The sequence below is a fragment of the Aythya ferina genome (genome assembly GCF_964211825.1).
Source record: "Aythya ferina genome assembly, chromosome: Z".
Lineage (NCBI taxonomy): Eukaryota > Metazoa > Chordata > Aves > Anseriformes > Anatidae > Aythya > Aythya ferina.
Window position 1 is genome coordinate 44,717,514 of NC_140299.1, and position 13,048 is coordinate 44,730,561.

Here is a 13,048-nt window from a genome sequence, read left to right on the forward strand (position 1 = left end):
TTACTCATTCTGAGTGACTTACATATTGTATTTGGGTGCAAGTGGTTAAGAGTGATATATATAAAATATCTTCAGAAGTTTTAGTCATTAAAGTCTGGATAACTTCCTTACTAAAAAAATAAAAAATAATAAAAAAAAAATCAAGTGTTAATTAAAACTGAAGGCTATGGGCTGTGCTGCATTGTCCTGGAAAAAAACAGCCCCAGAAGAGTGATTAGAAGAAATGCGTTTAGAAGCAAAGTTACTGTAAACTATCAAAATTAGGAGACAGAAACATGAAACTGCCCTAATGTTATCAGAGCTGTACACCCAAACAGCTCATTTCAGTGTCTCAGATGAACAGATTTATTTCAAAAGGAAAAAGCTCACATCTCAAAGCAGTATTTTTCAAAAGCACAGAACTACAGCAGTTGTCATGCCATGGGAGAACCTGCTGAGTGGGGCGGGCCACACAGCTTCTTGCAGAGAGCAGCAAGGGACGACATAACCACCACCCCTTTCCCACTATGTGACTGAAGCCTTGCTTGCAACATACGCTAACTGCAGAGAAGGAGAAAGAAGAAATGGGATGGATCTGGGCTTTGGTCATACATGTCCATGTGCATGTCCATGTGTCCATGCAACAGGGAGGAGTCTCAGGACACTTAGGAATAAGAATGGCCAGGATTGAGCTTCTACAGCAACTCCACAGGCTTGCTCTGTGCCATGCGTGCATGTCTGTGTACAAGCCTGATTTTGAAAAATTATATATTTTGATTGCCTTTAAAACACAGAGTCCAGAAACAAATGATCTTGCCTGTTGTTTCTTCAGTTACCCCTATAAATAAATTCCACCCTCATGCCCTTGGGCATTAAGTATTTGCCTCACAAGTGAATTTCCATCATCATGCCTATTGCTTTTGCTCTCTTAGCTCCTTGTTCTAGTACCTCAGCTGTGACAAATTTCCCATATTTTTGTCCACAGCCCTCTTCCTTATGTTGTCACACTACAGGTTATGTCCAGAGCTCACATATTCCAAGCAGCTTTTTCACTCAGCTCCAATTCTTCTCCCTCTTCTAAGTCTCTCCTTCCTCTCACCAACCACCTCTTCTCTCTCACCTCATCCACTCCACTGGATGTTTCCCTATGATGCAAACCTTTCTTCAGTGGAAGGCTCTGACCAAGGTGATGGGTGACCAAGACATGTGGTCACCAGAAAACAGGAGAGAAGAGAGAAACTAAGTAAAGAGAGAACTTTGATCTAAGGTGTGAAGCATTGGTCTCATGCTTGGAAAAAATGATTTTGTGTATCTTTATGTTTAAAGGGGCTTTAATTTTCCCATATGGTGGTCCCACCCAAAGACCAAAACCAACTTAAGGTGTTCGTGAAGCCGTTTCCCAAAATGATCTACCCATGTGCCTGAGATCAAGGGAACACAGGAGATGAAGTGAACATATCACTAGCTGCAGCAAACCTTCCCTGCCTGTAGACCACTGGAATGAACTTCTTCAGATGGATAAGGTGGTCTGTATGCTTTACAACAAAATAATAGGAAATCCCAACTCACATGTATATATCAGATATTATGCCATCAGGTGACTTAAATTGGCTCAAGTTGCAACTGTTTCTTGTCTTGTAACCATCACATCAACTCAGAACCCATTTTACATTTTTGGAAAGTCAGACCTATATTTTTCAATTTAAGGTGATTCAGGACACAGTGTGCACAAAAATTGCTAAAAAGAAAAAAGATATGTGTGTGACAGCCTGGCTGTGCTGCTGAGGACAACATGAAGCCTTGCTCCAAGGCCTTTGCAACTCTGAATTTGCCTCCAGGCCAGCTGCAGTTGCACAGGGAACTCTCTTTGGCTGTTAATGCTGATGCAGATAATCATTCCTTTTTCAGCCTACTTCTCTCTACTTTTCTTTATCCTATGTGCCTTCAGGAGGCCCAGGTGCTGTCTTGTCTGCCTGTGGACAAGGGAGGATGCCATTCTGGTAGCATTTGAGAGGTTTCCTTTCTGTTTCGAGTGAAATGTTCAGTATGATTTTAAATCACCAGTGCTGCTGAGCCAATACATGTAGGCTGGGGAGTGAGGAGTGGAGTGGATTAGAAAGGAGGTGCAGGTGAAAAAACAGACTAGAATAAAAAGGTGGCATTAACATTCTGTGACACTTTCACACTAAGTATTACTGATCAAGGAAAGAAAAAAACATAGCTGAACAAACTAGAAAATTTGAGCAACAGATTAAAGCCTTATATATTGTAAATACTAAATGAATACAACAACAAATCTGTATCTGTAACAAAATGGGTGACATAATGAACTTTGATCAGCAAGAACATATAACACATTTTCATGATTTTCAAAGGCAAACAGGTATTTTACTTACTTAATGTCACTTATACCATTGTTTGCTCTCCCAGAACAAGATCTAGAAGCATTTCTGTTTGTGTGGAGCACAGTGAAAGATAAGAGCCTGTAAAAGAGTCAGATGATCTGACTCCTAGCCATATGTTAGCCTGTGGATAGGAACAGAACAACATAGGGGATTTAGATCGAAGTCTGCAGGCAGAGCAGACTTAAACCAGAACCAGGTGTGCTCTGATGGGATGCTCTCCTGTAGCATTGAACCTTCTTCAATACTGTGTTGACTTAGTGGGCTTTTGGTGTGAGCATGCCTGGTTGGCTCTTTTGGAAGTTATTAATGGCCATGGCACACTGTTAAGAGATGTATGAAAGGCAAGATTTTGTGTTGGATTGCCAGACTTTCCAGCTCAGCGTGGAGCTGAAACGTGCTGTGGTCTGTGTACAGCTGGGTTCAGAGCAAAGATTGCAAGCTCTGATGTCTTCACTTGGGTTTTGCTGAGCTCTTGCTCAAGAAAAACACTCTTGAAAACAGCATTTGATTTGGCTTTGACTTTTCTTCTTCCTTCAAAAAATAGAAAAGGGAAGAAAGAAAGAAGAAGATTGCATATACTCAAGGACGGAGAAATCAAATGAATGACTGAAACTTACCACGATGTTAGAAGCAGCAAAATAAAGGGATAAAATGTCTGTCGTGGTTTTACTTTGAGGTCATAGTGCCCCCGCGCGGCAGTGTGTGCTCAGTTATCTGCGTGACTCCCCACAATTTTTAACCTATTTAGACAGTGGTGCCCATACGAACTAAAGACCTAACTTGTTCTCCTAATTCCGACTTTTTTCTGTTTTCTTTCTTTTCGCTGTTAAGTCTTGTTTTCTGCGTGCTCCCGAACAGGTTCGTTTTCCGTAGATGTTGAGCGACAGGTAGGTGGTACTTTCCATGCACAAGCTGGTTGTGTTGCACCTGGTGTTTCAGTTACGTGCTCTTGCAGCGCCGCTTAGCGGCGAGGCCACTTGATTTACTGCTCCCAGGTCCCACCTCCGGGCCGTGCTTCCTGTTTTCCAGGACACGAGAAAAGATGTGCCTCGAGACGATGGCACAACGACTGAGCAGCACCCGACCTGCCCTGTCCCCACAGGGTACATGCACACCCAGCTCTGTCCCCAGGATGAGGCCAACCAATGGATCAGTGGTCCTGGCCCACACTAGTACTTAAGCTCTGAATTTTCGTTCTCTTAGTTTCTCTCTCAGCAACAGCAGTTCAATATTTGGTAAGAGGCAAATTGCACTTCCGTGCAATAAATTTGTGCTATTTCAAGCATCCTATCAGCACCAAGTAGCTAAGTAAACTGGCTTGTCCCACTATACCCTTGTTTGAAAGACAACATCCAGACTCATCAAATGATGTCTCTCTCTCTCTCTCTCTATTTTTTATTTTATTTATTTATTTATTTATTTTCTGCAAAGAGTTGTTCTGTCTCACTAGGCATTGAGCTAAAGCCCACTGAGGTCACTGGAAATCTTTGTCTTGACCTGCTTTCCATGCTGATAGCTCACTACTTGTGTGGGATCTATCACAGTAGTGTGCCTGCTAGTAGGGCACACGAGTAGAAGTTGGATTAGCCTGAGAAGGTTCAAGCAGTTATAATAATACTATATGTTGCATCTTTTTTATTTTTATTTTTTATTTTTTCTTTAAGCAGTTACTTTGGGCTGCACATTCTTTATGGCAAGAATTAGGGACCTGGGAGTCCGGTTGGACAGCAGGCTGACCAAGACTCAGCAATGTGCCCTTGTGGCCAAGAAGGCCAGCGGTGTCCTAGGGTGCATTCGGAAGAGTGTTGCCAGCAGGTCAAGGGAGGTGATTCTCCCCCTCTGCTCAGCCCTGGTAAGGCCTCACCTGGAGTATTGTGTCCAGTTCTGGGCTCCCCAGTACAAGAGGGACATGGAGCTACTGGAGCAACTCCAGAGGGCTACTAAGATGATTAGAGGACTGAAGCAGCTCTCATACAAGGACAAGCTGAGAGAATTGGGCCTCTTCTCTGGAAAAGAGAAGACTGAGGGGACACCTCATCAATGTATATAAACATCTGGGGGAAAGGTGTCAAGAGGATGGCGCCAGTCTCTTTTCAGTTATACCTGGCCAGAGGACTAGAGGCAATGGGCACAAACTGAAGCACAGGAGGTTCCGGCTGTATATAAGGGGACACTTCTTCACTGTGAGGGTGACAGAGCACTGGAGTAGGTCACCCAGAAAAGCTGTGGAGTCTCCTCTGGAGATACTCAAAACCTGCCTGGATGCCATCCTGCACAATGTGCTCTAGGTGATCCTGCTCGGCAGGGGGCTTGGACTAGATGATCTCTTCCAACCTCAGAGGTCCCTCAGAGGTCCCTTCCAGCCTCATCCATTCTGTGGTTCTATGATTCTGTAATTATATTTTGCTGTGCTTGCAGTGCTACCATGTTGTAACTCATTAAGTAGTAGCAATATTAACCAGCCTTTCTTGCACTTGTGTTATTAAGTCTTCCATGGAAGTGTCTTCATGTGTCAGTATCCCTGATGTGGGGTGAACATCCTTGTCTCCAAGGAGGGACACTTTGCATTAATGATCACCTCTGACCACAAACTGGGTCTATGTGAGAGCTGCCTCAGCATAGATCATTTCACCCTTATTGCTCCAGCTCAGGCATTGGAGTCATCCCCTCTTCCCCTCTGTATCACATCTAAGTACACTTCAGTCTACGTCAAAGCAATACTGCCTTTGATTTCTTCCCCTTGCCAAGTATTTTTGCATGAAAAATTATTTTTACCATTATTTGTATCTGTTAGTTGCTTATCCTATAAAAGCCTAGGTCACTTATCTGTTCAAAGACAGTGAGCAGAAGTTTGATGTCCATTGATTTAACTTCCGTGGAACTATTCACTGGAGACACTTCCCCAGCACAAACAAACTGCAATCACAATGCAGCAAGAACTTCTTCTAGGTCACAAAGTCTGTGTTTGTGCTGAAATAGGCCTGCCTTTATCATCTCAAACAGTAGCAAGCACCATTATTCAGCCTCACAGAATTTTCCCATCGTTAGCATCTTCAAAAGTTTGCATGGGAGATCCCAATGTATTTTTTATATATTCGTAGGGTAGTTACAATCCTAATTGCCTCAGTACTTCAGGGAGGTAAAGACTATACTGGGTCTACCTCCAGTAGATTTTACACTCTCCCCCTGTGCTAGCAAAGCTATCAAGTTGGGCTTCAGCATATAAAGCTGTGTTTGACCTTGCTCTCCACTCCGCTCTGCACCGTTCAGCTCTGAAGTTTGCAGAGTGGCAGAAGGAAGAGAAGGGGAGAGAGGAATGTAATAGCCCTCCTGGGCTGGCTGCCTTTCCTGTACTTTTCTTCACTGTGCAAGTAGCCAGTAATGCTAGCCAGATTTAAAATATATATATATATATATATATATTTTTTTTTTTTTTTAATTCAGCTTTCTTTCTTGGCAACCAAAAAGTAAAACGCGCACACACACACACACACTAAAATAAAATTAAATTAAAAAATAAAAATAAAAAAGGAGGGGCAGAGCAGAGCTGTTTCACAGGTTGTTTCTTTTTTGGTCCATTTGCTATAGTTTTTCATGACAAATGCCCAGATTCACTTAGATTTGAAACATCAGGAGAAGTTTAGATAGTTTTGGTTTGAAATATGTTTTATATAAACATTTCAGTTACTCTTGTTTTTAATCATTTCTGAAAGGTTAAATTACACCAAGCTCCAAGCAGGAGACTGGTCAGACATGTATTTTGTTCACTCTTTTTCAACTTTCTGAGCAAACTTGCTAGAAATTTGAATGTAAATCACATATACAACCCTAAAATGGGGACCTAACTGTGTAAGTGTGGATTTAGGTACCTAGCTTCAATATCCAAGGCTGAAAATGGGGTTTAGAAAGCTCTCATTGTCTCATGGCTGGCCCAGGAGATGCAGAGGGATGTCAAGGGGCAGTTTATACCAGATGTCTGCCACACTTCTGCTGCAGTCACAGACAGTGACTGATAGTCTGTCTCACTTTGGAAAACTCTTAGATGCAATATTGAACTCTGCCTTCACCCCCAGAAGCCCAAATGTACCAAGATATATACTATCATGGCTTAAAGAGCATGCATAGTGCCTGCAAGTATGCTCTTAAACAAGAAAGATCTTTGGAAATAAATAAAATAAAATAAAATAAAATAAAATAAAATAAAATAAAATAAAATAAAATAAAATAAAATAAAATAAAATAAAATAAAATAAAATAAAATAAAATAAAATAAAATAAAATAAATATTGGCCTTTTACACACAGGTTGTGATTCATCTGAGGTTCCTGAAGTACTGTTATAAGCAAAAGATGAGAGGACACAGTATAATTGCCAAGGATGCCATTTGCAACCTCTCAATTTCTCTGTGTGTTTTAGGAGAACTGACATTTTCTCAAGTGCATACTGCAGTCACTATCAAGGCCAATCCTATCAGCTGCTCCCTCAGCAAAGCCCTCCTCACTCTGACAACTCCTTCATGTTGTTACCACATACCAGTATATAGCAAATAAAATTTTCAGGCAAGCTGCCATATCAAATTCTTTCTCATCGTGGGTGGTCCTTGAGAACAGTAGGGCCCTGTCTGTGTTACCAGTCTTGATAACAGACTGTTTACAACTTTAGGATTCAATGGTTTAGAGGGTTTTTTCTTTTTTTTTTTTTTTTTCCTTTTTTTTTTTTTTTTTTCTCCTGATGTAATTTGCTTGTCTAGACAGATTTGCAGCTCCAATCTTTGTAAAAGTAAGGCTTTGACTCAGTTTCTGATGTAATCCACTGATTGAGTACATCATATTGTTAAAAGCTATCTTGCACTGAATAGTTCTTATTTTCATTAATCTAGTAGCCTTGCAGACTGACTAACTGAATTTTGTTTTGCTGAGAGATTGTCTCCTTTGCCTAAGCATGAGTCTAGTTCACTGACTAAAATCTGTGTGAGTCAAAGCTGTACTGTTTGCATCCTGTGACTGTAAACTGTTTTAGCTGGGAAACTCTTTACTCAACAGCAGAGATTTTGGAACTAGAAAATAAAAATAAATAAATACATAAATAATCATCATCATCATCATCATCATCAGTCAAAATTTAAACACATAATCCACAATTTTATCCTGGTCTACACTCTCAAAGCCCTTAGTGACTGCTGGTCCTTGAGATAACTAAAAGTAGCCTGAATCAAAATCAAAAAGATCTGATTTTCTGTAAACTCAGGCCTTTTCTTGAACCCTGAATTGTTTGGTATGGATTTCAGCTTTTTTGGGATACCCACAGAGAAACCCTTTTTAGGAACACTCCTGAAGGGCCTGCCAGGCTGTGCTAACACTAAGGCAATGCCTTCACCCCACAGGGCCTGGGTGACTGCCTCAGCTCCCAGACCGAGCGGTGTCTCCTTGCCCTCTTTGCAGCCATAGCCACGGGGCTTACACCATGAAGACACCCGGACTGAGGGGGCTGAGGCTGTTGGCAGCCTGTTCCTTTGACTGCGCCTGTGGCAATGGGGTCTACAGGCTGTTTTTATGGCATTTTTCTACCACACAGCCACAGCCTGAGACAAAATCAGGTGTTGGGCAGACACCAGGTATAGGTGTACCAGGAGGCCTGTCCTGTGGCTGTGGTGGCCTGCAGGGCACAGGGCCAGCTAGGTGGCTTCCAGCTGAAGGAAGCATGAAACATGGAGGCTTCCCATTACTCACCCCCTGTGGACTTGAAGCATAACCCCCACATCTGGGGCTGGGATCCTCCTTGGGATCCTCCTCCTCCTGACTAAATGCTGGGATGTGCTGTTTTGCCTCCCCACACCTCTTCCTGCTCTGTAAAACAGGAGCAACACTGAGCTCTCTTGTAAAGTCCTTGGAGAGCTACTCTGTCAGTGTAGAATGCAGCAGCTGGAGGCATTACTATTATACTTTATCACAAATACAAAACACAGGTGCTGCTGTGGAGGAAGCAGAAAGGCCAGGCTGCAGTTCTTCCCCTGACTCCCCAGGCTGTGAAAAGCTTTACCTTTTTGCCCCACTTTCTGTTTCTCCGTCAACCAGGGCCAAGTTTGTCAGCAAGAGCAGCTGACACATCTTTTGTGGTGTTTGGTCAACACTCAGAGGAGACAGGTGGCCTACAAAATACAGCAGAAGACACAACTGCTACTCCCCCAGGCTCAGGCATGGGTAGTTAACGAATGCACTGTGAGGGAAGAAGGCCCAAAGACTGCAAGTCAGCAAGATCCCAGCCTCACGTTACACGAAATAACGAGCCCAAAGGTCAAAACATGGCTTCTCTAATAGAGTGGCCACGCAAGAGCAGCAAGTAACAAGATCCTCCTGTTCCTCAAGAGAAACAAATCTGCGCTGAGCCGATTGCTCAACTTCAGCAACAGCCTGCATGACTCACATGGCATGCACAAGCATAAACAAAACTGAGACAAGAAATATGGAAATGTCACTTGTCATGGATTACAAGACTTTTAAGCCTTGGAAACTGAGTCTGTGTTGATTACTAACCTCTGACTGTGCCAATGCTACAATATATTATGAGTGTCCCTGTATATCAGATAAGCTGTTATTTGTTTCCCATGGCAAACATACAGATTTTTTATCATTGTGTAGAGGGTAAAAAGGTGTTCTTTAACCTGGGTTAGGTAACTAAGGTGAAAACCCAAGATAACATGAGGGAGCGTGTAGCTCTACTAGGTGCTAGCAGGCCAAGCTGCAGGCAGGAGAGTCTTCAGGAATTGTCACTGCTGCCATGAAATTTGTAAAATGACTCCCACTGATGTGAGCAGAGCAGACACAGCCACTTATCTGCAGGAGTCCCTTCACCCCTCTGGGACTACTCACATGCATAAAGCAAACATGTGAAGAGCTGCCCATAGGCATTGACTCATGAATATTTAGAGTGGAGAGGCAAGGAGAGAATAGGTGTGCTGCATTTCATGCTATATACATCCATGGGGACAGAGCACTTATACCAATGGTAAGCACAGCCCCTGCATTCCACACTCAGGCCTCTTATTGAATCAACATTTCTCTCAGGGACTTCAGCTCTTGGCCCACATGTAATATTTATCATACATTATAGTCAATACTTATTTGCTGAACAGCTGCACAAATATCACACTTAGGAGGATACAGTTTAATCACTGGAAAACACAGTCTTTATGAAGTGATGAACAAACCATTCCTATTCCTTCTTTTTCAAATCAGCGACGATGAAATGTCTAGAACAGATGTCCCACTTTCACTTCCTGATGTTTTCTACTTTGGGTGGTACTATTCAGTAGTATTTTTATTTGAAGAAGTATTTTATACAAAGCCAGAAAATACAAGAGACCATACAGAAATAAGAGGCTGTTTAATTAAAAAGGGTATGAGATACAGTGGACATAAAACACAAAAGGTGTTTTTAATAATAATAATAATAATAACAATAACAACAACAACAACAAAACAACAACAACAACAATAATAATAATAATAATAATAATAATAATAATTCTACTATCATAGAAAGAAATTACTTCCTTTTCCAAAGAACAGAATCTTGTCATTTTAAGACTAGACACAACCTATGAGAAATAAAGTAAAAAACATTTTGAAAAGGCTGAACTAATTTCATACTCTAAGAATCAGTGAAACTCTTACTCCTGAACCACAGAACTGTTTTTTTAAAAACTTTGTCCTCTGCTTTTATTTCTAATGATGATTAACAATACCAAAAGGAATGTCTCTTTCACTCCTGTCTTAAAAACCAGCAAAACAATCTTGATATATACACTTCCACATGCAGAAAGTAGAAGCTAAAGCTTCCACTTACAGACCATTAAAACTATTAGGCAAAACATCTTCTTGGAACATGATATTTAGAGATGACATTTATTAAGCTTTATCTCCTGCAGATATAACTGCAGGTATTTTGTCTCAGGGGAACTATAAATAAAGGTTTCTAACAGGGATGACCTCCCAGGCACACATTGCTACCACAACATTACAGTGCTCCCACATCTTGACACATTTTCTACTGTCCTTCAAGAGTCTGGCTCAAAGACAGGATTTCATTTGCAGCACAGTCAAAAAGTTCATTCCAAATCTCATCTCAAGAAGAGGATAATGTTGACACTGACATAGTTTTATCAAGATATACATTTATTTTTGTCTTCATTAAAGTACCGAACTCTAGATTCATGTCATTATGTACAAATTGGAGCTTATCCTCTTAAATATCTTAAATATTTTATCTTATATAATCTTATATATATCTTAAATATCTTAAATGCTTTGTTTTCTTTTATTTGGGGGCCATAGAGAAAGCATTTAACATGTTATTTTCAAAGTTTCAAAACAACAACAGCAAAAATATAGAATATTTGCAGTATATTAAAATTTCACAATTTTAGGGGATAAACATGTCTTTTTTAATGCTGTGTTTAGGACTGGTCTGCAAGTGACCTCCCTTCATTCTCAATTCTTACATGAAAGAACACAAATATATGAGAAGTTTAATTGAACTCAATGGAAAGACTTGGCAAGGGTCCCCCTTCCCTTCACCCATTTGAAGAAGGTGATTTTTTATGATCAAATCTGTTTGTACTGCAGGAAAAGTATTTATAATAGTATATATCATTATTTTCATTATATTAGTTCAAATATTTCAGTGTAATCCTTAGTCATTCTTTGTGAAAATTACAGCAACAATCATAGGAGGCATGTGCAGAAAGTTAGGACCATATGATATTGTATCATAAGTCTATGTGGTGTTGCCTAGATTTGTTACTAGGCTGAATGCAGCATACAGAAATTTCTGGACCCAGTAGGATACATTTAGTGATTCCTCTCCTTCCTGTATGTCAAAGATTACAAAGACTCATCCTCATAATTTGGTCAAACACCAAAATATGCTTATTTTTATTAGCAAAGCATTTGCTATCCAAATGCAGGTTTAGGGGAAAAGTTCCTTGGAAAGCAGAAGTAAAATAAACATTTAAAATGAGAAGATGCATAAAAACTCCTGATTTATTACAAACAGAAGTACATCTGAATGAGTAGGTATTTGCAATCAAAAGATTTGCCTTCTGGATCCATCCAGAAATGTAGAATTACTGCCTACCTTTTGCCTATGCTTCTGCGTTTGCAGCCCATATCAGATGTTGCAGAGGACTAAGTCATTCGTAGCCTCTGTTCAGTAACACATTTTTTATGACTGCAGATTTCCAAAGTTCCAGTGTGTACGTTATATCTGTAAAGTTTCTCCTTTTTTTTTTTTTTTCTTTTTTTTTTTTTCCCCTTCCTCCTGGAAATTTCCTTGTCTTTTCAGAAGAAACCAAAGGCACAAAACACTCTCTGAAAACATCAAAACACATTCTGAATAAATTTGGGAATAAAGCAAATTATTGTTTTATTTGTGAACAACAAATAAGCATAAATATCTCCAAACTTATATCAAAATAAGAGCAGCATTTCTTAGAATCTATCTAAAGGCCAGAAATTGCTGGAAAGGGACAGTAATTATTTTGGTTAATAGATACATTGGATCCAGTCACTGATCACTGGATTGGTGATTTGGGTAGAGTTATGCCTCCAACTGATTTGATTCCTTCCACATTCACACACAGAGCCACAGTAAAATGTATCCTGCTGGGGTTTTCCATTGCACATCTTAAAAAAAAAAAAAAAAAAAAAAAGGAAGAAAGAAAATTACATCAGGGCTTCCTCCACCTTTTCTTCAGATAACTGGTGAACAGATGCAGGACTGCTTCTTGAAGGCGGTCACTGTGGAATACCCATAAAGGAATGAGCCGCAGGACACAGGCCTTTAGAATAATCAAATAACAACAATAGGAAGACAATGGGTTACAGAAACCTCTTGAAAGAAATTAACCAAGTGTTTAGAAAGGTCATAGAAAACATTAAATGCAAAAACTTTTCCTTTATACTTTTAGTACGAATGTTTCTCTTAGAGAGAAATGCTCATTCCTCCCAGTTATCAGTAGATCTTCCTCTCAGTTATCAGTAGATCCGTTCTCTTCCCTGTACTTTTATGCTCATCATTAACAGCTGCCATACGTACATATTTATTTTATTAGCATGTTATCCTAAGGAAATCCAACCTTGAGGATTCCAGAATCAGTCAGAAGAACCTACTGAGTCCAGATAGCCTTGAATCAGTTTTGGGGACCCATTTACAAACTGTCAAATTCAATTACCAGTATTTCATGGGCCAAACATCCAAAAATCTCATCTCCAAAAGTAACATAATCCAGAGATTCACTAACAAACTCTTCTGCCGTCTTTGTAATAAGACCAGGTTTTTGGTGCATGGTCATTGGAGTAGAAACACCATAAGGAGCCACTACCTAAAATAAGAAACATAATAGCAGTGCAATGTCATCAAATATTCACATAAGGCCATTTACATTGAGGAATTTCACTGCATTGGACTAATTATAAAAAATAGTTCCAATGGATTAAGGGACTATATGGAATGCATAAAGGTACTGTAGTGAAATAAGGAAAAATGTTTATAGCTGCATATAGAGAGAAGAGAAAGCTTTGATAGGGTCACTCAACACTTCGCCAAGAAAGCCTGCAAGACACAAGTTTAGGCACCCCAGATAATTTTTGAAAAAGTAGTTGAAA

The 13,048-nt window shown here is 40.1% G+C and overlaps 1 protein-coding gene and 1 long non-coding RNA gene across 4 annotated transcripts in view; both read right to left on the reverse strand.

Annotated features, from left to right (window-relative positions):
* Positions 1–2,217: 2,217 nt before the first annotated feature.
* Positions 2,218–8,207, reverse strand: LOC311427539. The gene is made up of 2 exons (XR_014687412.1): positions 8,114–8,207; positions 2,218–3,402 (listed from the first exon to the last, which is right to left on the reverse strand). It is a non-coding gene; the product is annotated as an uncharacterized lncRNA (long non-coding RNA).
* A 3,446-nt stretch (positions 8,208–11,653) lies between these two features.
* The window catches only part of HSD17B3 (hydroxysteroid 17-beta dehydrogenase 3), a 28,086-nt gene continuing 26,691 nt past the window's right edge, over positions 11,654–13,048 (reverse strand). Inside the window, exons 11-13 of one of the 3 annotated variants that reach the window (XM_084503157.1) lie at positions 12,616–12,765; positions 12,111–12,222; positions 11,654–11,752 (exon numbers count right to left, since the gene is read on the reverse strand). In XM_084503157.1, the coding sequence (XP_084359283.1) occupies positions 12,112–12,222; positions 12,616–12,765 (261 nt within the window). In that variant the 3' untranslated portion in view covers positions 11,654–11,752; position 12,111. The other 2 variants (XM_084503156.1, XM_084503158.1) reach the window with 2 other exon arrangements.